The sequence below is a fragment of the Arachis hypogaea genome, chromosome 5, assembly GCF_003086295.3.
Source record: "Arachis hypogaea cultivar Tifrunner chromosome 5, arahy.Tifrunner.gnm2.J5K5, whole genome shotgun sequence".
Taxonomy (NCBI): Eukaryota; Viridiplantae; Streptophyta; class Magnoliopsida; order Fabales; family Fabaceae; genus Arachis; species Arachis hypogaea.
The window spans coordinates 84,224,450-84,249,735 of NC_092040.1; the positions used below are offsets into that span (position 1 = coordinate 84,224,450).

Here is a 25,286-nt window from a genome sequence, read left to right on the forward strand (position 1 = left end):
GGAATTTTGGCTTTATATTCCTCAACCTTAGTTGCTGCAGGTTTATTACCTGTAGAAGTGGGTTGGGAAGCCTTTTTAGAAGGGTTGTTATTAGCACTTGTATGTGACTGATCTCCCACTGGCGTTTGAATGCCAGGGGTGGAAGCTGGAGAGGCGTTAGACGCCATCTCCTTATCTGTCACTGGTGTCTGAACGCCAGAACTATGCTTCCCTTGGGCGTTCAACGCCAGATTCATGCTTGTTTCTGGTGTTGAACGCCAGAAGTGAGCATGGTCTGGGCGTTCAGCGCCAGCCTTATTCCTCTCTGGGCTCTGATTGTCCTCAGAGGGATTTTGAGTAGCCATTTGTTCATTTCTTGGCTTCCTGCTATTTTGAAGTGAGGTATTTAATGTTTTTCCACTTCTTAATTGAACTGCTTGGCATTCTTCTGCTATTTGTTTTGACAGTTGCCTTTCTGTTTGCTTTAACTGTACTTTCATATTCCTGTTAGCCATTCTTGTTTCCTGTAATATTTCCTTGAATTTGGCTAGCTGCTGAGTTAGAAAGTCTAATTACTGATTGAATTCATTAGCCTGATCCACATGACTGATTTCAATAGTTACTGTTTTAGCTTCTTCTTTCATGGAGGATTCACTACTTAGGTACATATGCTGATTTCTGGCAACTGTATCAATAAGCTCTTGAGCTTCTTCAATTGTTTTTCTCATATGTATAGATCCACCAGCTGAGTGGTCTAGAGAAATCCGAGCTTTTTCTGTAAGCCCAGAGTAGAAGATGTCTAGTTGCACCCACTCTGAAAACATTTCAGAAGGGCATTTTCTTAGCATCTCTCTGTATCTCTCCCAGGCATCATAAAGGGATTCATTATCTCCCTGTTTGAAGCCTTGGATGCTCAGCCTTAGCTGTGTCATCCGTTTTGGAGGGAAATAGTGATTCGGGAATTTTTCTGACAACTGTTTCCATATTTTTATGCTGTTCTTAGGCTGGTTATTTAACCACCTCTTAGCTTGATCTTTTACAGCAAATGGAAACAGTAATAATCTGTAGACATCCTGATCTACTTCCTTATCATGCACTATGTCAGCAATTTGTAGAAATTGTGCCAAAAACTCTGTAGGTTCTTCATGTGGAAGACCAGAATACTGACAATTTTGCTGCACCATGATAATGAGCTGAGGATTCAACTCAAAGCTACTAACTCCAATGGAGGGTATACAGATACTACTCCCATATGAAGCAGTAGTGGGGTTAGCATATGACCCCAGAGTCCTCTTGGACTGTTCATTCCCACTTAGTTCCATTATGGAATAAAGGAGATGATATGTATGTTAATATTATTTATTTTATAAAAATTTATTTTATAGAATAAAATAAAAACGAAATAAATAAAAGAAATTGAAAATATTTTGAAATTGAAATCTGAATTTTTATATAAAATTTTCGAAAATGTAGTTTAAAATTAGTTAGGAAAGATATATATATATATATATATATATATATATATATATATATTTTTTTTGAATTTTGAAATTTTTTTTTTGATGAAAGAGAAAAACACACAAAAGACACAAGACTTAAAATTTTTAGATCCAATGCTCCTTATTTTCGAAAATTTTTGGAGGGAAAACACCAAGGAACACCAAACTTAAAAATTTTAAGATTAAAGCACAAGAAAGACTCAAGAACACCTTGAAGATTCACAAGAACATCAAGAACAAAAGAAAGAACACCAAACTTAAAATTTTTAGAAGACCAAGACAAATTTTCGAAAATTAAAGAAAAATTAACAAGAAAACACCAAACTTAGAATTTGGCACAAGATTCAATCAAAGAAAAATTATTTTTGAAAAGGATTACAAAGAAGATACCCAATTATCAAGAACAACTACTAAAGCTCCAGCCAATTGGGCAGCAACTTCAGTGTTGATTTTAAAGATGTATTATATTTATGGATAAAAGTATAAAATTTTTTGAAAGCTAATGTTTTGAAAAAGCACAAGAAAAACAAGAAAAGACACAAAACAAGAAAAACTCAAGATCAAACAAGCAAAATAAACAAGAACAACTTGAAGATCAATGAAGAACAAAGAACACAAGTTCAAAAATTTAAAGAAGAATATAAAATATGCAATTAACACCAAACTTAGAACAAGACACTAAACTCACAAAAAAAATAACAATTAATTAAGAAAAATAATATTTTTGAAAAGAAATTTTTGAAAAGAAACTATCCTATCAGGATTTAATGACTCTATAACAACAAAAATAAATTATTCCTAATCTAAGAAATAAAATAAACCTTTAGTTGTTCAAACTCGAACAATCCCCGGCAATGGCGCCAAAAACTTGGTGCACGAATTTGTGTATGCCAATATTAATGGACTATTTAACACATCTTCGTACCACTAACCAGCAAGTGCACTGGGTCGTCCAAGTAATACCTTACGTGAGTAAGGGTCGATCCCACGGAGATTATTGGTTTGAAGCAAGCTATGTTTATTTTATTATTCTTAGTCAGGATATTAATTAAAATTATCAGTTGGAATTATTAGAAAAAAAATAAAAGAGTGCGAAATAGTTACTTGTTGTGCAGTAATGGAGAACATGTTGGAGTTTTGGAGATGCTTCGTCTTGATTTATTCCTGTAATGTAATATTCCATCTATGGAAAAGTGCAAGTTCCCTCCATGGCAAGCTATATGTAGGGTGTCACCGTTGTCAGTGGCTACTTCCCATCCTCTCAGTGAAAATGGTCCAAATGCTCTGTCACAGCACGGCTAATCATCTGTCGGTCCTCAATCAGGTCAGAATAGAATCCAATGATTCTTTTGCGTCTGTCACTAACGCCTAGCCTTCAGGAGTTTGAAGCTCGTCACAGTCATTCAATCCCAGAATCCTACTCGGAATACCACGGACAAGGTTTAGACTTTCCGGATTCTCATGAATGCCGCCATCAATCTAGCTTATACCACGAAGATTCTGATTAATGAATCTAAGAGACGCTCATTCAATCTGATGTAGAACGGAGGTGGTTTTCAGACACACGTTCATGGATTGAGGAAGGTGATGAGTGTCACGGATCATCACCTTCTTCATAATTAAGCGCGAATGAACATCTTAGATAGGAACACACACGTTTGAATGGAGAAATAAAAACAATTGCATTAATTCATCGAGACGCTGCAAAGCTCCTCACCCCCAACAATGGAGTTTAGAGACTCATGCCGTCAAAGTGTATAAAATTCAGATCTGAAAATGTCATGAGGTCCAAGATAAGTCTCTAAAAGTTCTTTAAATAGTAAACTAGTAACCTAGGTTTACAGAATATGAGTAAACTAAGATAATTGGTGCAGAAATCCACTTTTGGGGCCCACTTGGTGTGTGCTGGGGGCTGAGACTAAAGCTATCCACGAGCTGAGGCTTTACATGGAGTTGAACTCCAAGTTATAACGTGTTTTGGGCGTTCAACTCCGGATCATGATGTGTTTCTGGCGTTTAACTCCAGACAGCAGCATGTACTTGGCGTTCAACGCCAAGTTACGTCGTCTATCTTCGCGCAAAGTATGGACTATTATATATTGCTGGAAAGCCCTGGATGTCTACTTTTCAACGCCGTTAAAAGCGCGCCAATTAGACTCCTTTAGCTCCAAAAATTCCATTCCGAGTGCAGGGAGGTCAGGATCCAACAGCATCAGCAGTCCTTTTTGAGCCTAACTCAGATTTTTCCTCAACTCCCTCAATTTCAGCCAGAAAATACCTGAAATCGTAGAAAAATACACAAACTCATAGTAAAGTCCAGAAATATGATTTTTGCCTAAAAACTAATAATATTCTACTAAAAACTAATTAAAACATACTAAAATCTACATGAAATTACCCCCAAAAAACGTATAAAATATCCGCTCATCACCATTCGACAAGCGTAATTCAAAAATATCAAAACTGTTGGTCAGATTAGAAGCGAATAAACCGGGATAAGTGTGACAAGACAGTGACGAATTGTGGAGGTTTAAGAATAGAGTTTGTATACCTAACCAAGGAAGATTGTGTCAAGAGATTTCGACAGCGGCCCATCAGAGTAAATTTTCGATGCATTCGGTCACAACCAAGATGAACTAAGATTTATTTGAAGCGTATGTTCTGGTGGCCAGGACTAAAAAGAGATGTGATGGAATATGTTTCTAAATGCCTGAGTTGTCAGAAGATTAAGGCAGAACATCAGAAACCCTCAAAAAGGCTACAACCTTTAGAAGTGCCTCAATATAAATGGGAGAGAATTACCATGGATTTTTGTCACTGGGTTACCGAGGATGTCGGTTGGATATGATGCTATATGGGTTATAGTGGACAGATTGACAAAGTCGGCTCGTTTTCTTCCAATCAGAGCTAACTATACATTGGAAAAGCTTGCGCGTTTGTACATTCAAGAAGTGGTGTGACTGCATGGAATACCTTCTTCAATTATTTTCGACAAAGATCCAAGATTTACATAAAGGTTTTGGGGAGCTTTTTAAAATTTTTTTTGGCACAAAGCTGCATCACGACTTATCACCCACAGACAGATGGACAGTCATAACGAACAATTCAGACATTAGAAGATGTACTGAGATCATGTGTAATGGAACAACGAAAAATTGGAACAAGCAATTGCCATTAGTAGAATTTACCTACAACAATTATCAAATGAGTATTGAAATGGTGCCATATGAAACTTTTTATGGACGATGGTGTCAATTTTCGCTGTGTTGGTATCAAAAAAAAATATAGTACATTGAATCCGAATTTGATACAGAAAACAACCGCTCAAATCAAGAAAATTCACGAGAAGATTCATATGACACGGAATCAACATGTTAGCAAAATCATTATATTTTTAATTTGTGTATTTTTAAATTTATATTAAAATATTCATATTTAATTTATTTAATTTTACTATTATATTATCAATTTATATACTTAAATGAGATTATAAGATTTAAATGAAATTATAAAATTTTTGTTAGTATTATCGTTTTAATTATTAATGTATATCTTAGATTTATATTTTATATAAAATTGATTATTTTGATTGTATTATGATTAAACGTTAATTTTTTAATCAATAAATTAATACCTAATACGATTTGATATCGGTTTATTTTTTAAAACCTTAGTATTTATAACAAGAAGCATATATGTATATAGTTTAGGAATGAACATATAAAGATGACAAAAATGGAAAAGCACCACAGCAAATAACTGGATTTTAGTATTTTAAAGGATAAAGAATAGGATAGGATGCTACTATCTGTTGTATCGTAGGATGCTACTATCTCTTGCTTCAACCACCAAAAAACACGTGCCCATGAAAATGTTTATGCTAGCTCAGTAGCACCCAACTTTTTGAGAATGAATCCTCTTTTTTTTTTTTTAACATTTAAAAAACTAAAGTATGATTTTTTATATTTAATTCTATAAATAAGACAAAAATTAAATAGAAAAAAAATAATAAAAGATAAAATATTACACTAGATATTATTTAATTTTTTTTTTATTAGAGATGATCCCCTCTTCAACTTTTTCTAGCATTATAAAATACAAAATTTTTCGATTTAAAAGTTTATTAAAAAATAATTGCTATAATATCTAAAAATATTTATTTAATTTATTAAAAAATTTAAAATTAATAGTTAATTCTAAAAATATAAAAATAAATAATTATTAAATATTTAAAATTTATCATAAATTCATAACAAATAAATTAAATAAAAATTATACATTAAATTATAAACATTATAATATTCAATAGGGGCCTGCTACACATACAAGTAAAAAGGCTGTACAAGTTTTACAAGTTATCAGCCCAAACTTCATTAACACGCGCATTAACTCATTTTGAATGGAGCATAACTACACGCGCCCCACTCAAACGGTTCCTCTTCGTCTTCTTCTTCTTCTTCTTCTTCTCTTCTTCTTCTTCTTCGTCTTCGTCTTCGTCTTCTTCTTCTTCCTCTTCCTCTTCCTCTTCCTCTTCCTCTTCCTCTTCCTCTTCCTCTTCCTCTTCCTCTTCTTCTTCTTCTTCTTCTTCTTCTTCTTCGTTTTTTTTTCGATTTTCATAGTTTCTGAAATCTTCTTCTTCTTTTTGCTGCACGTTCTTCTTCCTCGTTTTCTTTCGTTTCTGCACGTTCTTCTTCCTCGTTTTTCTCTTCTTCTTCTTCTTCTTCTTCTTCTTCATTTACATCTTTTCTCTCTGGTTTCTCTTTTTTTTTCGATTTTTCATGGTAAAATCGTTTTTGAAGAAGAAGAAGCAGCAGAAGATGAGGAGGAAAAAGAGAAAGAGTTCTGAATTATGCATAAGATGTACTTCAACGAATTTTGGATGTATTTTTTTAAATCCTTTGGGTGTATTTTCTGTAACCCTTTGGGTGTATTCCTATAATCGTTTGGGTGAATTCTTGTAACTGTTTGGGTGTATTTTCTGTAATCCTTTGGGTGCATTTCTGTAATCATTTGGGTGTATTTGAGTGATATCTGACTGATATCTATGGGTGTATCTGACTCATATCTATGGGTATATCTTACTGATATCTATGGGTGTATTTTTCATTTCAGAAAAAATGGCAAGCATTACAGAAATACACCCAAACGATTACATAAAATACACCCAAGAGATTACAGAAATACACCCAAACGGTTACAGGAATTCACCCAAACGATTATAGAAATACACCCAAAAGATTACAGAAAATACACCCAAAGGATTTAAGAAATACACCCAAAATCATGCATAATTCATAACTCTTTCTCTTTCTCCTCCTCATCTTCTGCTACTTCTTCTTCTTCAAAAACGATTTCAGAGCTTGATGTCAAAAAAAAAAAAAAATAGAAATCGAGAATAACGAAAAAAGAAAACAGAGAGAAAAGCACGTAAATGAAGAAGGAGAAAGAAAAGGCAAGAAACAAAAGAAAAGAAGAAGAAGAAGAGGAAGAGGAAGAAGAACGTGCAGCAAGAAGAAGAAGAAGGTGCAATGAAAACGTGCCGTAACAGTATGTGGAGGAACTAACGTCAACGACGAAGAACAAACCAGTGAGAAAGGAGGAGAAAAGAACGATCGAAAAAGAAGGAGAAGAAGAAGGGATGTAGCGCGTGTAAGGAACGTAGCACTTGCAGGGAATTTTGGAGATTAGAGTTTAATTGGTTTGTAATACTTACAAGCCCTAATCGCTTGTACTCAGAGTTTTCTCCTGTTCAATATTCGAGTGCATGACACATTAATAAATGATAGTGAAATCATACAAGTAATAGCATTAAATGATGAAAGAATGTAAAAAATACATTTGAAACTGTTTTTAAGAAGCCAACATTGGCATCACCCTGTCAAAAGAAAAATCATTGGCATCACCGCTCTTAAGTTAGGTCTTCACACGACGCTACCATGTCCAAGCCTCACATCCTGGTGTTCCCATACCCTGCTCAAGGCCACATGCTCCCGCTCCTAGACCTCACCCACAAACTAGCACTATACGGTCTCACCATCACCATAATAATCACACCAAACAATCTCTCAACCCTCGAACCCCTCTTAACAACCCACACAACAACCATCCATACACTTACGCTCCCTTTCCCTTCTCACCCCAACCTCCCCGCAGGTGCAGAAAACGTCCGTGAGGTTGGTAACACTGGAAACTACCCCTTCATCAACGCCCTCTCTAAACTCCAAACCCCAATCATCCAGTGGTTTAGATCCCAAACCAACCCCCCTTTGGCTCTCATCTCTGATTTCTTCCTTGGATGGACTCAACAAATCGCTGACAAAATCGGTATCAAGAGAATTGCATTCTTCTCCTCCGGCGCCTTCCTCACCGCCGTCTCCCACCACTGCTGGCGGAACCTCCTTCCCCTTCCGCCACAAACCAGAGAGTTTGAGTTCCCTGGCCTCCCCGGAACACCATCGTTTCCGCGGGAGCATCTTCCTTCCATTTTCCTCCGATACAAGGATTCTGACCCGGACGCCGAGCTGGTCAAAGAGGGATTCGCATTTGCGAATCCCACAAGCTGGGCATCGGTGTTCAACACGTTCCAGGCCTTGGAAGAACCATATTTGAACCACCTTCGAGCTGGCTTAAAACCCGGAAGGGTCCTTGCTGTCGGCCCGTTGGGTTTCAATCGGGCCGACCAGAGCCTGAACGAAAAAGGACATGACACTTTGCTGAGGTGGTTGAATAAGTGGGAGGAGGGTGCAGTTTTGTATGTTTGCTTTGGGAGTCAGAAAGTGTTATCAAAGCAACAAATGGAAGGGCTTGCTTTAGGATTGGAAAGATCGATGATCCCATTCGTTTGGGTCGTGAAGGAAGGGTGCGGACCCGTACCAGATGGGTTTGCTGAACGGGTTTCGGGTCGTGGTCTTGTGGTGAGGACCTGGGCTCCGCAGGTGGTGATTTTGGGCCACCGGGCCGTGGGCGGGTTCTTGAGCCACTGTGGGTGGAACTCGGTGCTGGAGGCTGTGACGGAGGGAGTCATGATTCTTGGGTGGCCCATGGAGGCTGACCAGTTCGTGAACGCCAGGCTATTGGTGAAAGACATGGGGGTGGGCGTGACGGTGTGCGAGGGGGCCAGTTTGACACCCGATCCGGATGAGTTGGGCCGGGCCATTGCAGGCACGATGGGGCCGGAAAACCCACGGAGGAGGAAGGCAAAGTGGTTGAGGGAGGAAGCCGCGAAGGCTGTTGGAAATGGTGGGCAGTCCTCTAAGGAGTTGGATGAACTCGTAGAGCTCTTGGTGCTGCTCAGTGTAAAGGAGGAACGATGCTGGTATGTATTACATTACATTGCATTATATTATTTATAGTAAAATTCAACCTGGTTCTTCTCATTTTTTTAATTTTTTTTTTCAAAAAATTGGTTAAATAATAATAAAAATTAGTTTTATAGAAGTTTTATTTATAATTTGTGAAGATTGTAAACTCTCGTAAACTATTAATAAGTTTATTTTTAAAAAATTTCTTCATCAATGATGATTAAGTAGAGAAATTAAAGTTCATTGCTGAAAAAGATATCATAAAAAAAAAGTATTTGTAGTACGAAAATATTTTAAAGAAAAAAATAGCATTGAATAAGAAATAAAATAAAATAATATTAATGTTGATGATATTTGTATTGGTGATTATTCTAAACCCGGTATTCAGGTCCTTTCGCCGAACTTGGTTACCCGGGCTTAGGTCACCACCACGGCCCCAGGCCAAGTAATCGCAAACCGGCGTAGGAATTCCTGGTCTAACATCCAAATTCAAATACCTCCTTTATCCTATATTGGCCAATAAGATAAGATAACAACTACACATTATTTAAACCAAGGTTCTGAGAATCGAACCGATCATCAAATTGCTCTACTCACTAGTTCACTGGTTCACTAGTCCAACCGGTCTAACCGGTGGTTCAACTGAAAAAACTATTTTAGAATAGAATAATAAATAAATTATAAATAAACATTCTAAAATATAATTATAGTCTAATATATATCTTAAAATATCTTCGAAATTTAAAACATTATATAAAATATCATCAACCAAATTCATATGATCTTATCAAAATACAAACTCAAAAGTTAAATAGTAAAAAAATATATCTAAATATTAAATCCCAACATCATGATTTATCAATCATCAAAATTTGCAAGAACTTGTTGCAAATTTGCTTCGGTGGGATCATCTTCACCTTCATTTCCACCCTTTTGAGCAGAAGAATCAAGAGATGTAGCATAAAAACCACTACTACCACCGCTACTTTGATATAAATCAGCATCAATATCACCTAATAAAATACACATATTATATTATATTATAAACTAAAAACATTCTAATAAATCATTAGAAAATAAACTATAATACTCACGCAATAAGTCATCGAAATTACTAAGAAGATCAGACTCTTTGTCTACAACCTCTTCCGTCACCCAAAAGTCAACTAAATTGATGCTTTCATAATCAATTGGATTATATTATTTCTTTTGCTTTCTTTTTTTCCTTCCTAAAAAGTTAAATACAATATATGAATAATTAATAATTTACAAATTTGTTATGATGAAGATTACATATGAAATAATATAATATTGCATGAAACATATATTACCTGGATTTAAGACGCAAATTATAAGTAACATAAATAATATCATTCAGTCTATCATGTTCCAATCTATTTCTTCTTTTTGTATGAATCTGGTAAAAAAGACTCCAATTTCTCTCACACCCAGAAGAAGCAGATGATTGACTAAGAATACGAACAGCTATTTTTTGTAAACATGGAGCAAAATTACCGAATAACCTCCACCATTCATCTACCAATTATAAAACCATAACATATTAGAATTTATCAATTAAGAACATAAAAGCATAAAACAAGTTACTATTACTTAAACAAATATTCAAATATTCTTACCAGGCTTAAGTTTAGATACAGCTAGAATAGCTTCTCGTCTATCAAAGCATTCCTTCCGATCTCTATATAAATATATTTCTTTTATTGCCTCAACTGAATCCAAATTGTTACACTTTCAATACAAGGTAACAAGATCAAGCAAATCTCGCATAACATCAGGTGCTTCTTTATAATTTTCATTAAGAAAGAATGCAGGATTCAGGAAGTAAGCTGTCGCATGAAGATCTTTCTTCAAATGCTTGTCCCATTTTGAGTTGATAATATCTTTGTACGGCTGATATGCAGTCTTGTTTTGCTTAAACATATTTTAAATTGCATCTTCTGCCCTTAGCATTCCTTCATAAACATATCCCAAAGATGGTTTGTTATCAGCATCAACAAGTCTCAACAATTTAATCAGAGGGCCTACAAGTTTATATGCAGTAAAGCAATCATCTCAAAATTTGCTATCCAAAATAATAGCTCTCACAACTCTACCAGTAGCACTCTTTTCTAATTTGTGACCAGTAAAGAATGAATCTACACTGAATGCTTGCGAATCTGTTTTATGCTCAAAGATGCTCTTCAATGTGATAAACACGGTTGCAAAATGGGTTGCACCAGGACATACAATTTCTCTCCAATTAGGTCTTTTTCTAAACTAAGATAAGAAAATCATATGATTGTACACAAATACTGTGATCTTTGAAGCATATGTTGCAAGGTTAGAAATATGCGCCATGCTGCTTATATCTTTCAAAATAAGATTAAGGCAATGAGTAGCACATGGTGACTAATAGATATTATCATATTTCTGATTGATAAGCCTACCAGCAGTAACATAATTGGCCGTATTGTCAGTCACAACATGCACAATATCATCAGGGTCAATCCATTCAATCACCTCAGAAAACAAATTGTACAAGTGTAAAGCATTTTTTATGATACTGAAAGCATCTATTGATTTCCCAAGGCACAAACCTTTAGAATAATACACCAGGAAATTAATTAACGTTCTTTGTCTTTGATCTGTCCAACCACCAGCCATGAGGGTACATCGAGTTTCTCTCCATGCACTCCTATAACTATCAACTAGCATTTGACATTCTCTTTTACGATCAGCTAACAAGTGAACCATTAACTTATCATAAGAAGAACCCTTGTAACCAGGTCCAATATCAGCAACACCATCTAGCATATCTTGGAAAAATGGCAACATCACAACATTAAATAGAATTTTACAATCCAAAATCCACCAAGCAAACCATTTATCAACCTCGTGTATCGCCTCTTTGTTTTTCAAAACACTTTTAAGACTTGGTTGAGTTCCTGGAGTTGTTCTTGGTACAAACATAGAAAGAATGACTTTGGCTTTCTTTTTTGCATCGCCTCTAACCACTTGCTGACTCGAAGTACGCTGCTGTTCTTCTTGAACTATTGCTTCATCAATTGCATCCTCTACCTCATCACCGCCCTTTTCACTAAAACTTACTTTTCATTTGTTTTTGTTGGTCTGAATTTCTTTCATTAAATTTTTCATCTGTTTTTCCATATCATATGGAACTTTAGGACATTTTTTCACATCTCCAATAATCTTTGCTAGATGTTTCTTCATCCTGTGAATTCTTCCTCCATTGAAAACTTGTAGATAAAATAAACATTGATATTATGATTTTTTATTCACTATTTGTAGAGTAACATATTCCAAGCTAAATCTGTTCTTCCCCGTAAATTAGAAAAACGTTATGACTGACTATCGTTAGTACTAGGGGGATTAGGATTAGCAGCATCATTCAAAATAGGAGGATTGGCAGGCAAGTTATTATTCACAAATGCATTATTATTAGCAATCGCTTCTTGATTAATACTCTTATTCATAACTGAAATTAATAAAACAAATATGAAATTAAAAATAGACGCAGCACAATGAGAAATAAAAAAAATCATCAACAAGACCATATCTAAATTTTACTTATAGCATTCAGCAACAAACAAACCAAAACATTAACTAATAACCACAAAACACTAAACTTTCACCCAACAATTACAAACAAAGCCAGCAATTACAAAACAAAGCCATCAGTAAATTTGAACAAAAAAATTAAGAGCCTTTAGCAACTAGTAATTACAAAACAGAGCCATTAGTAAATTTGAACAAAAATTTTAGAGCCATCACTTTCCAACAATTACAAAATAGTAAAACACTAAAACATACTAACAGAGCTATCGAGCCATTAGTAAATTTGAAAAAAAAATTTACAACCATCACCAACCAGTAAATACAAGACAAATCCATCAGCAACAGGCAATTACAAAATATTACAAGAACAAGAATTTCAGAACTTCAAATGAAGAAGAATACCAAACATTCAAAAATTAAAAGGAAGAAGTGAAAGCGAAGAATTGAAAGCAGGGCCACTAACTTTCGACAGAGACACGGACGGCAACTGGCGAGACGAGGCGATAGGCGAGACAATGGCAAGCCGCAAACCGATGGTGAGCTACTCCATGCCACGAATAGAGAAGCCAGCGAAGATGAAGACGACGTGCCGAGTTACCTGGGTTCCAGACACAGGGAAGAGGAAGAAGAAGTGGCACCGAGGACCTGGGGACGGCAGTAGCAATGAAGGGCTAGGGTTTTGCTTTGCTATAGAGGTCTCCAAGGAGTGCACGAATGATTGGGGGAAGAAGGGGGGGTTGGTTCACGAATGGTTCTGGCTTTTTTTTTATATAGATAAAAATACGGTGTCATTTTATTCGAACTGGCCAGCTGCCGGTCCAGTCCAACCGGCCAGTTCTCGGCCGGTTCGGTAGTTTTGAGGTGGTTCTCTCTCCAGTGGTTATAAACAGCGGACCGGACCGCTTTTATCACAGGTTCTAGTTGAACCGATTCGACCGGCTAGTCCGGTCTGGTTTTCAAAACCATGATATAAACGGAGCTAAGGACTCCCTTAGGTATGTGACTAATCCCCTCCTATACATCTCAGATCTATTCTGACTTGAGCATCGGAGTGTCTTTGTAGGTATCACCCCCTACCGATCCAAGAGTTCGACATGTCATCATCAAGACCGGCTAATATCTGATCCCTCTCACAACCTGTATGAGTGACATCTTGTACATTGGCGCCATCTATGGGGACCAGCCAAGTCTTGACAGCATGGCAGAAGAATTCGAGGAGCGATCCTTAAGTCATCACGACAAACCAGACCCACCAAACCTAATACATAAGCCATAAAGTAATACTCCCCCGCCAACCCACAGGAAGGTAACTAGTGTAGTACAAGTATGAGAAGACTGGATTCCCAAAAATACCGATGGCCTGGGAGAAAAGGCGATCCATATCATTCAAGAGCTGTTTGGGAGGGTACAGACCCTAGAGGGCCAAATTCCAAAGAGCGATACCAGTTAGAGCATACAAGTCAAACGACCTCTAAAAGCCGATCACGGTGAGAAACCTAAAATGATAAATCCCCTGATTGGTATCATATTAAACGCTAAAATCGTAGCATCTCCCACGAACTAGAATGCCAACGAAGCGATGAAGATAGAAGGCAGCGCCGAGATCCCAAAGGACAAAAAGTGAGTATATCATAATAGGAGCCATCCCGTTCTCTGAAAGAATCCTAAAAGCCAAGCTACCAAAAGGTTTTGACAAACCGACCGATATGAAATACAATAGTACGAAAGACCCCTAGGAACACCTAATGACTTTCGAAGCTAGGATGAACCTAGAAGGAGCCGCCAATACAGTTCGATGTAGGGAATTCATGGTTTAACGCCCTGCCGAATGACTCGATCGCCATTTTTGACGATATCTCCAGAAAGTTTATGGCACAATTTACTACTAGAATTGCCAAAGCTAAGCACTCGATCATCCTGCTTGGAGTCACCCAACGACAAGACAAACCCACAAGAAAGTACCTCGACAGGTTCAATGACGGTGCCTAATGGTCGACAGGCTCACGAACTCAGTGGCCAGCTTTTGTCTGACTAACGAACTCATAAATGAAGACTTTTGGAAGCACCTAACCACCAAATCGGTGTGGACAATGCATGAAATTCAGAACATGGCAAGGGAGTACATAAACAACAAAGAGGTCAGCCAAGTCATGGCCGCCAATATGCAGCACCATGGCAAGGCAGTGCCATAAAGCAAACCCCTCCCAAAGAAACCCTAAATGAGCACTTAAAACCTGCCTCCACCAACCGACCACCCAGAGTGGAAAAATTCACAAACTACACACCCCTACCAGCCCTAATCGTAGAAATCTATCACCAGATAACAGAGCGAGGCATCCTCCTGAAGGCACGACAATTGAAGGAATGAACAGGCGGTAACAAAAGCCTATATTGCGACTATCACAGGAGATACAACCACAAAACTCAAGACTGCTTCGACCAGAAAGATGCCCTAGAACAAGGCATTCAAAATAGTAAACTTTCCGATTTTGCCAAGATCATCTAGGAACCCCGAAAAGTCGAACATGTAAGATCATCAGAGCGAGAAGGGTGCAATCCTAGGATGATGCGACAAGCGCACTAAGAAAGCCTAGAAATTGACCCGACTATAATAGTGAATGTGATTACGGGAAAAGATGCACCAAAAAAATCCAAGTCAAAGCTGAAAAAGATCTTCAAGTACTACATGAAAGATGAGACACAACCCCCTGTCTGTTAGGAGCCATTACATTCTCCCCTGATGATTTCCAAAATGACATTTCAGCGGAGGATACCCCCTTCCTCATCTCAATAAAGGTCAGAATCGGATTAGTAAAACGAATACTAGTAGACACCAGAGCTAATTCCAACATCCTCTTTAGAATAACCTTCAACAAACTCGGACTCCGAAATGAAAATCTACAAAGCCACTGCAACAGAGTGACCAGACTCGAAAACAACTTTCTCAAACTAGAAGGATCCATCGTACTGCTAATAACCATTGGAACTAGAAGCTAGAGGTAATCAATACTCTCCAAATTCGTGGTCCTTAAAAACACCACAGCTTACAACATCATCTTGGAGAGGAAAATAATCAATGACCTATTTGCCGTCATATTCACCAAGTTTCTCATCATGAAATTTCAATCCAACAACGGCACCATTGGAACAATACACGGTAACCGGGAAGTCATAGTAGAATGCGACAATGCTAGCCTACCTCTCCGGAAGCGATCTTGAGACGCGGCAGGGATCTTCCTAGCCGACCTCGACGCACGACAAGATGATCAGCCGAGACCAGAGTCAGAGAAAGACATGGAAAAATTATAGATAGGAATTCACATTCATTAATAAAAACTTGCCCTTTAGCCTAAAAGGCGAACTCGTAGAGATCTTAAGGCAAAACAAAAACCTATTCGCCTTCATCCCGACTGACATGCCAAGAATACACCCATAATTGATGTCTCATCGATTGGTCGTAAACTCCGAAGCCAAGCCAGTAGCATAAAGAAGAAGAAAGATATCTACAGACCGAGCGTTCGAGTTCAAAAAGAAAGTCAAGAGCCTACTTAAAGCGGGCTTCATCCGAGAACTCCCCTACACGACCTGGCTAGCCAACGTCGTCCTAGTAAAAAAAGTAAACAGCAAATGGCGAATGTGCGTCGACTACACAGACCTCAACAAATCTTGTCCAAAAGACGCCTTCCTTTTGCCAAACATTGATGGAGTAGTAGATGCTGCCTTGGGACACTAGTACCTCAGCTTTATGGATGCGTGCTCCGGGTACAATCAAATACCAATGCACTGACTAGACGAGGAGAAAACCGCGTTCATAACCCCCGAAGGCACATACTGCTATATACAGTCATGCCCTTTAAGTTGAAAAATGTCAAGGCTTCCTACAAGCGGCTCGTCACCAAGATCTTTAAAGATCTCTCAAGGACCAAACTGGAGGTCTACATTGACGACATGATAGCCAAAACTCAAACTAGAGAGGAAGTCATTGACGACCTAAAGCTTATACTGGGTACACTAAGGAAGCACGAAATGTGCCTCAACCTAACAAAGTGCACCTTCGGCATGGAGGTCGGGAAGTTCCTGGGCTTCATGATCACACAATGAGGAGTAGAAACAAACCTAGAAAAGTGTAAGGCCATCCTTGAGATGAGCAGCCCTGTAAACCTTAAGGATGTCCAAAGACTAATGGCACAACTCAGTGCTCTCTCATGCTTCCTCGGAGCCTCGGCCCAAAAAGCCATCCCTTTCTTCAAACTCATGAAAAGGGCATATTGTTCATATGTTAAATGCGAAGAGGCTTTTCAGTACTTCAAAAGAATACTAGCAGAGCCCCCATACTCTCAAGACCAAGAACGGGAGAGACGTTTTACCTCTTCATTTCTATAATAGAGGAAGCGATAGCAGCAGCTCTCATCCAAGAAGACAAGCAAATGACCAAATCCCCGTATACTTCATAAGTAAGGTCTTCTAAAACGCTGAGATGCGATACTCCAGATTCGAGAAACTCGCCTTCGCACTATTCACGATGTTCTGATGCCTTTGGCATTACTTCTCTAGATATTTATGAGTGAAGAGGATTAAGAAATTAAAATTCATTATAGGGGAAGTGAAAATAATTAGAATACGCATTAAAATACTAATCTTAGAGGTTTTAGCCCAAAATCGGGCCATCGAGCTAAATCGAGTGAACCGGCCCAAGTGGGTCCAAGTCCACACTATATAAACCCGCTTTTTCAACACAAGACAACACATTTCTCCACTTTGAAGAGAGATACATGGCTGAGGAGAAGAGAGGAAGAAGAGAGAAAATCATAAACTCCTTGTGATCTTCAAATATCCATAACTATCTCTCTAGAGCTTTGATCGTCATACCATTTGTGGCCACGCGAAGCCTATCTCGCCATCTTCAATTCTATCTAAACATTTTAGTAAGCACTTCCTTCACCAATCTCCAGTTTTGGTTTTGGTTTGAAAATCACGTTATTGGCTTGTGTGTTCATGAAACTTGGTGATTCATGTGTTTAGGGGGAGCTCTAGCTTAAGTTCTAGCTAGTTTTCATCACTAAATTCAGTCGGTAAAGGTAAGGACTACTCTCCCTATGTAGCCCTAGTTATTGAAGCCTTAGTTATTGAGTATTGTGTATATTATGTGAAATTAGTGTAGATTGAGTTTTGAAGGTATTGAATTAATTATTGGTGGTGCTTGAGCTTGGCGGAGGTGAAATTGGAATTTGGACTTAGTGGATTTCAAGATTTGATGGTTGATTTTGGCTTCTTAAGAGGTACAATTTAAGTTTTATTTAAAAATCATGTAATGTGAAATGAAGTCCTAGGCTAGATTTCCTTAAGAATAGGATTGAATTGCATGATTGGTTGAAATTAAAATGTTGCAATTGATGAGTTGTTGGATTTGGTTGTGAATAGTGATTGGTGGTTTATGAGTTTTTGATTAAAATTGATGAAATTGATGAGTTGATGAATTTGAATGTGAGAACATGATGTAAAATTTGGTTGGGTTGGTAGTTATTGAATAATGATGGAGATTGTTGAAATGAATGATTAGGTTTGTGATTGAGTTAGAGATTGTGGAATTTATTGTTGAAGAAATGAGGCTTTGATAATTTTATAATTGGAAGTTAAATTGCTAGCTAATGAATGGTTAGGGAGGTAGAGAATGATGATATGTATGTTGAAACTATGTAGGAATTGCTTTTGTATGGTTTTGGTTTATTTTGGGACAAGGAGTTTATGAGGTTTGAGAAAATTGGAAAATTCTATTTTTGGGTAAAAGTGAATTTTTGACCAAATTCGACGGGCCGTAACTCAATCCTTGGAGTTGAGAATTCAATAAAACTAGATTTTTATGAAAATTTATTTAAAAATCTTTCCAATGGTTCAAGATTGATTGAAAAATGAATTTTGTACAAAAAGTTATACAAGTTTGAAAATCGGGTGGAAAATTAAATTCTGTAGCATATAAGCTTTTGAAAACCTGGTATGCATGCGTATGCAAAAAACACTCATGCGTACGCGAGAATTTAGCTCGGCTAAGTGCTCCCGCATACGTGAATGTGGCTCACGCACATGACCATGTCTTTTGAAACTCAAGCGTATGCGAAGGTGGTCCGCGTACGCGAGATTTTCAAGTTTACACTCATGCGTGCGTAAAATGTGCATACGTACACAATCACCCCTATTTTACTGAAAAGTGAATTTTTAAGTTCTCAACCATTCTTTGAGCCTTCTAAACCTCTGTAAATTCTGTTATGAGTCTAGAGCTGGTATAATAGAGGGTAGAAGAGTTAAGAATGAGAACGTATGAGTTGAGTTAGTGAATTGAAGAAAGATGGATTAAATGTAATGAGGATGATGAGGATGATCATCATGATGAGGAAAGATGATGATTGATTCGATTAAGGAAGATGAGAATGATTATGATAATAATAGATGACGATCATTGATTACGAATATGACTATGAATGAAGTGAAATAAGATTGAGTACAAGTTTGATAATGAGTGATGGGGAGTAGAAAGCCTGATTTTGGTAAATAGGTGACGGATTGGAGAGGTTGAGGATTCCCTTCGGATTATAAGTTATATACAATAAATGAAGATTTTGATGAAATTAAGATTGAGAAGTGTGTCGGGCACTATATCCCAAGAATATGACAGGCAGTATATCCCAGAATGAATAGGCGAGTTGAGGTTGAGGACTCCCTCTCTCGTGTTGTCATTATAGTTGAGATTTGAATTGTTGTGGTGAGGACGGTGGCTTTATCCTGCTCACATATAGGCAAGTTAAGATTGAGGATTCTCTCTCTTGTTGTGATAGACAAGCTGAGGATGAGGATTCCTCTCTTGTTGAGGTGGGCAGGTGAGGTTGAGAATTTTCTCTCTTGTTACATCAGGAAATTGAATGGAGAAGGTTGAGAATTTTCTTCGATTCAATTTCTAGTTGTGATATGAACGCGTGAGGTTTAGGATTCCCTATCATTACATCACAGTCTCTCTCTAAATGGGAGGTTAAGGATTCCCTCCTGGAAAGTTGAGGATTCCTTCGTGTTGAGAGACGATATCCGGGTTAGCTACCAAGTGTGTCGAGTTTTGGCTGTATAATTGACAGATGAGCTCATTAGCCATAGGGTAGACATGCATCATTTGCACTTAATTGCTTTGTTTGGGTTTGCTATACTTTTGGCTTGTTAATTTGTGCATATTAAATGACTTTGTGCTAATTGCTTTAGTTGACTATACTTGTGGTTTATTTGTTTATCTTGCTTGTGTTTGCATATCTGAGAAGTCCCTCATGCTAGTGTCGGTTGACGCTGAGGGCTGTCCTTGATGAGATGAAATGGTGAAATGAATGAATAATAAAGATAAATATTGAATGAGATAATTTGAGCTCCCGGGGTAGATACAGTAGAGTGATTCCACTTGCTTTGGGTGGAAATTTGATGTATTGAGATAGGATCAATGAGTTCAAACAATCTGAAGGTTGTTCTAGTTAAAGTTGGTGAGTTGTGAAAATAAAGAAGAAAGTGAATTAGAGTAGAATCCCTTCAGATACTTACCTAATCATGGATTAGTGAGAACCTAGCATGGAAAGATTGTTATGTGGAAGTTTAAGATTACTTAGTGAGTTTTCGTTACCTTATATTGTATTTACTTGGCATTTTTACTGTACTGGAAACTCATGGGTCGGAGGTTCTCATTGTGTATTTATCTATTATTTTTCAGATGCAGGTCTTGATACTCCAAAGTGATTTGAAGTTTGTTTGGAAGACGGTGAAATGATCTTGAGCTCTGTTTATATTTTGCTTAGATTTCTCTCTTTCTTTATTTTGAAAAATTTTATGATGTATATGTATTTCATTTTGAAAACTTGCTTATAGAAGCCTTGATGTAATTATTGGCAAAAATAGAAAATATTGTTGTCAACTGCTTTCATCATTGTAATCCTAGTCAACCTAATCTTCGCCGGTCATGACTAGTGGCTATATATATATATATATATATATATATATATATATATATATATATATATATATATATATATATATATACTCTATTCCACCTTTACATTTTATTTTACCCCGCTTATCCGAATGCTTTCAGACGCTGCATGTGTGTATTATGCTCGCAGTTTTCATTTAAATCCTTTCAAGCTTCTCGTTTAATAATTTATTTTAACTATATACATGTATTATAAATCCTCCTTGAGTCGTGCCACCTTATTATCATTAACTTATACTCGAGCATAAGGATTTGAATATTAGGGTGTTACATTTTCCATGCTAATCTAATTTGAATTTTACAATATTATGTGACAAATTAGGGAGAAACAACTTGCTCGCTAAAAATAAAAACTTTAGTGACATATTAGCTAGGAAATTTTCCATCACAAAATGCATTTCAAGTCTTTATGATGAATTAGCTAGGAACATTGTTCCTTACTATTTCGCACAAAGTTTATTTAGTGACGAACTAGTGTGTGAATTATTTCTCTCTAATTTATATCAAACACTTGCGACGGAACAGTGACAACAATATCCCTCACTACTTTACTTTTATTCTATTGAACTCCTAAGTAACTGATTTGCTAGAACATTGTCACTCACTAATTAATTTGTGACAAATTAGCGAGAAAATTTTTCCTGCTCTTTTTTTAGCTACAAGACTCAATTTGTGAGAAACAAACTTACTCGCGAATCTCTCGCTTATCAGTTAGTTTTCTCAAGTTTGGATATTTTGTGTCTGTTCATTAATTTTGTCATTAGTACGTCATTGATTCCTCGCTAGTTAGTGACAGAAGTGACTGATGATACATCATCTTAAGCGATTTTTAGGTTCTTTTTTATTTATTTTCTTAGGTTTTAATCAAATTTCTTATGTTTTCTAATGAAAATTCATAAATAATCAAATATTTGGAGTTGGATAGTATTTTTGTATTTTCAGGAGTTTTTGGCTAAAAAATGAGCAAAAAATTTTATTTTTTACAAAGAAAACACAAGTACAGTTTAAGGGTAGTAAAACTGTACCCTAAGTAGGAAAACCATGCCTAAAAGGGAGAAAACTAGAGCACAAACACACAAGCCCAGCATGCATGTCTAGAAGCCCGGCATACAAGATCTCAACGCTGACCTCTTCATACTCAGGTGATCATAACTAGAGCTAAAGATGTCCAAATGAGGCAGTTTCAATTGAGTTACAAAGCTAACATTCAAAGCTTCAAAATGATATGTATATATCTGTAGTGGGCATTTAGTTTGAACCACACAATACCATCATTTTTGGACGCAAAAAATAGTGCCCCATACTTCACCATGCACGCCCGGCGGCCAAGGCCCCATGCCTGGTGGTCCCTCTCTCCAAACATGCATTCCCGGCATACCTTACTAGAAGTCTAGCGGATAGCTCTCTTGAAGGTGTAATTGGGATACACTCCCAAAGTTCTCTATACAAGCCAAGCGTAAAGATACTTTCCAAACTCCCAAGATGTAACAATTAAGGCACAGTCTCAATCATCATATCATTAGAAGCCTTAATCACATCCAAAAGATTCAAGATTTCAGAAGATTAGTTATTAATTCTTTCTAGAAATATAAAATATTTGGTTGTTAGGATTTATTTCAAGATTAGATTTGGATTATTGTTTTGATTCAAATTTAAAGGCATTAATTAGTTATCTTATCTTTCTCTCCAAAAGATGAGATTAGGATACTTTGAATTTGAATTCTAAAATTAGGATATAAATAAGTGAACTTTGTTCGCAGATGAAGACATCTCGGTTCTTCAGCATAGTTTCTTCTTGTTTTCTTTCATTCCTCGTTGGGTAACTAATCCTCTGTCAAAAGGGTTAGGAGCTTTGTTTATGTTTTCTATGGATTATTAATCTAAGTTTATTCTATTTTGAAGTCTTGCATTGATCTATTTCATGATTGAGTTATTATTTCTTCATTCGGATTAGTGGTCTCGAAAGGTATGTCAATCCTTTTTGAATTCTTTTATTATAATTGGAAAATTTAATACTTGAATTAAAGCTTGAAAACGCTTTCACATGTCTGTTTGAATTTGGCTTGGAATAGTGGTTTAATTAGTGTGCGACACATACATGATTTTCAACCACTCTAATTTTGAATAAGTGAAATTCATATTAGAACAACTTTTGAAAATTGTGTTTTCTTCTAAGGTTTAACTAGATAGGACTAGCTTGAATAAGTGACATATAATTCGACCTAAGGACTACTTTTAAATCTTATTGGAAACTAAATCAGGTTTTGTGCTTAACCTCTTTAATTAATTAATTGACAATTGGTTAATTAAAGAAAACTGAGGAACCAAGGAGTTAATAAAGATTTCTCATGAAGGATCTTTGCATACTTCAAAATAAGTAACCAAGGTTTGGTTTTTCTAAGTGCATAAACATCTCCAAAGTCCTTAACTCTCATCATCATTGTCTTCTGTCAATCAACATCCAGGTTCACTGTCTCTCAAGCATTCAAGCACTAAAGGTTCCAAGCAAGATACAATTTTTTCCCTCATCAATCCATGTTATTTTAATCTAATTAGGTATTTAATCTGATATTTGCTTTCTCAATCCTCTAATCCTCGTGGGAACGATATTCATTCACTATAATATTACTTGAACGATCTGGTGTACTTGCCGGTATCCGTGAGCTTTAATTTTCACTCATCAGTGATAAAAAATATTTCTCACAAAAGTCCATCACTAATTTTGTCAAATTCTTGTAGCGATCTTTGGTGGGTGGTGCTATCAAAATAGGAAAAATTGAGCAGCCACATTTCGATTCATGCATGTGACTAATGGTATATAACTGTGTGATTAGTATTTATTGCAATAGAAATAACACATATCACTACCTCTAATCCTTCATTTTCTAGTGATACTGCTAAGTTTGAACTTTGAAGGAATTTTTGGAAATAATTTTAGGATGTTGTTGTTAATCGTTTTTCTTGGCTGTGGAATGTTGTTCTCTCATTGAAGGCACACAAAAAATTTCTTACAAAATGGGTAAATTTTATACCCAGTGAGTGAAGAGGACCTAAATATTACTAGCTTTTTTACTATGGAGTTCAAAATTCAAATGTTTATATATGAGCATGAATGCATGAATGTTTACTGTTATTCCATAAACTCGAAGCTATATTTTTTTAAGAAGGTTAGAAAATCTTTTAGGCTAACTAACGAAGGTTAAAAGAAGTTCTCGTTTGGGGAACTTATGAATATGATAACTACAGACACTAATGCACTACAGGTTAGTTCATTGCTTAAGCTATGAGTCATGAGTTTCCACGAAAACATGTTGGCATAGAGATAGATTTATTTATTACCTTAACTACTTATGCAAAGTTCCCCAATGCATGTTTCATTGGTACTTCTAGAAAAAAATGTCTTTCACCTATGTCTTGACATCAAGTATTCAATCATGTTATAGAATATTAGAGTTTAATCTAAGGCTGACTAGTGGGGTTTGATATCATGTTCCAACAAAGGGGATAGTAGAGATTCCTATATAGTCACAGGATAGTAGAAAGGGTCTTATATTTTACGGTGTTCAAAACAATCCAAATCCTCAGGTGTAAAGGTTTTATTCCTCACATCAAAGGCGTAATGAACGGCCACTAAAAATTTCCCAACACTTTAGTAGTTTAAACTAAGAATGATATCTTATTCTTAATAATGTTGATAGAAAAAGCAAGCTAATAATAATGTTTAATTTCTCAATATACTTGTATCTGTATTATACATATTTAATATAATTTGCAATCTTTTTCTTACCTCTTGAGGCATAGTCGATGTTCTGATGGCTTAAATTTCATTGTTGTTATTCATATATAAAGAAGAGTATTTTAAGAAACAAATTAGATGCCCACTCTCCCCTATGCCCTTTATATATAATAGATAGTAGATTAAGGTCAAAGTTGATGAATTTCATTTATAAGATGTAAAATGATTCATAGTTTATAATTTAGGATTAGTAAGAATTGTGTGTTTGTTATGTTTTCCATTCTGCAATAATGACTTATTCTTTCTATATTTAGGCAATTCTTCTCAAATATATACATAAATGATTTTTCTGTTATTATTTCTGGAAAAAGACATATGTGATTGCCAAAATAAGAAAACTAACAAAGGAAGGACTGTAGCAAACAGACAAGAGGGTTGGTATCATGCATGAAATTCTGGCTGCCATGGATACTGTAAAGTATGAATACATTTAAACAAAATTCATTTGACCTTGTTCAAATATAATCTTAACAAATGTCTTTTGTATTCGGAAATGATTCAGATGTTATGCATGGGAAACAAGCTTTCAATGTAGAGTACAAAGCATACGGGATTATGAGCTATCTTGGTTTCGCAAAGCACATCTGTTAAATGCTGTTAATAATCATTTACGTTTTCTTTGTGATGAGCATTGGACTGTTAATTTATCAAAATTGGCACAACAATATACCATACATTGAAAGATGGCCTAAAAGGACCATGCAAATAAAATTGTTTACAAGGATCACTAGATATGTGTTTAAATTGTGATTTTTTGTAAATACTTCGGGCAAACCTCATCAGCGTTTGTTCTTTATATACATGGAAGTAATCAGCTTCATAATTACAATGTCAATAGAGAAGAAAATAGTTATGCCCAATTGATCCTAACTGATACATAAAAGAACTTTACTATATTACCAATAGTATAATTTGTTAATATGGCCTTTTGTGAAATAACTCTTCAATGTTATATTGATATCCTCTGTGGGGAATTAATGGTAGTGTTATATCTTTAAATTTATGCAAGTCTTTTATTTCTATATGTATGATGTATTTTTTAGGCGATATACCACATTGATCCTGCTTTATACATGTGACAATGCATGCCTATTGATGCTAACTTATAACGCTAATTCCAAGGT

At 36.2% G+C, this 25,286-nt stretch overlaps 1 protein-coding gene across 2 annotated transcripts; it reads left to right on the top strand.

The window, feature by feature from the left end:
• Nucleotides 1–7,222: 7,222 nt before the first annotated feature.
• Nucleotides 7,223–20,337, top strand: LOC112801691 (UDP-glycosyltransferase 89A2). Of its 2 annotated transcripts, none has more exons than XM_025844596.3 (2): nucleotides 7,223–8,793; nucleotides 20,091–20,337. In XM_025844596.3, coding segments are annotated over exons 1-2 (1,380 nt in total). In that variant the 5' UTR covers nucleotides 7,223–7,414; the 3' UTR covers nucleotides 20,092–20,337. The 2 variants fall into 2 exon arrangements, with proteins under 2 accessions (XP_025700381.1, XP_025700380.1); XM_025844595.3 differs by lacking the exon at nucleotides 20,091–20,337 and adding an exon at nucleotides 10,542–10,840.
• The last annotated feature ends 4,949 nt before the right edge of the window (nucleotides 20,338–25,286 follow it).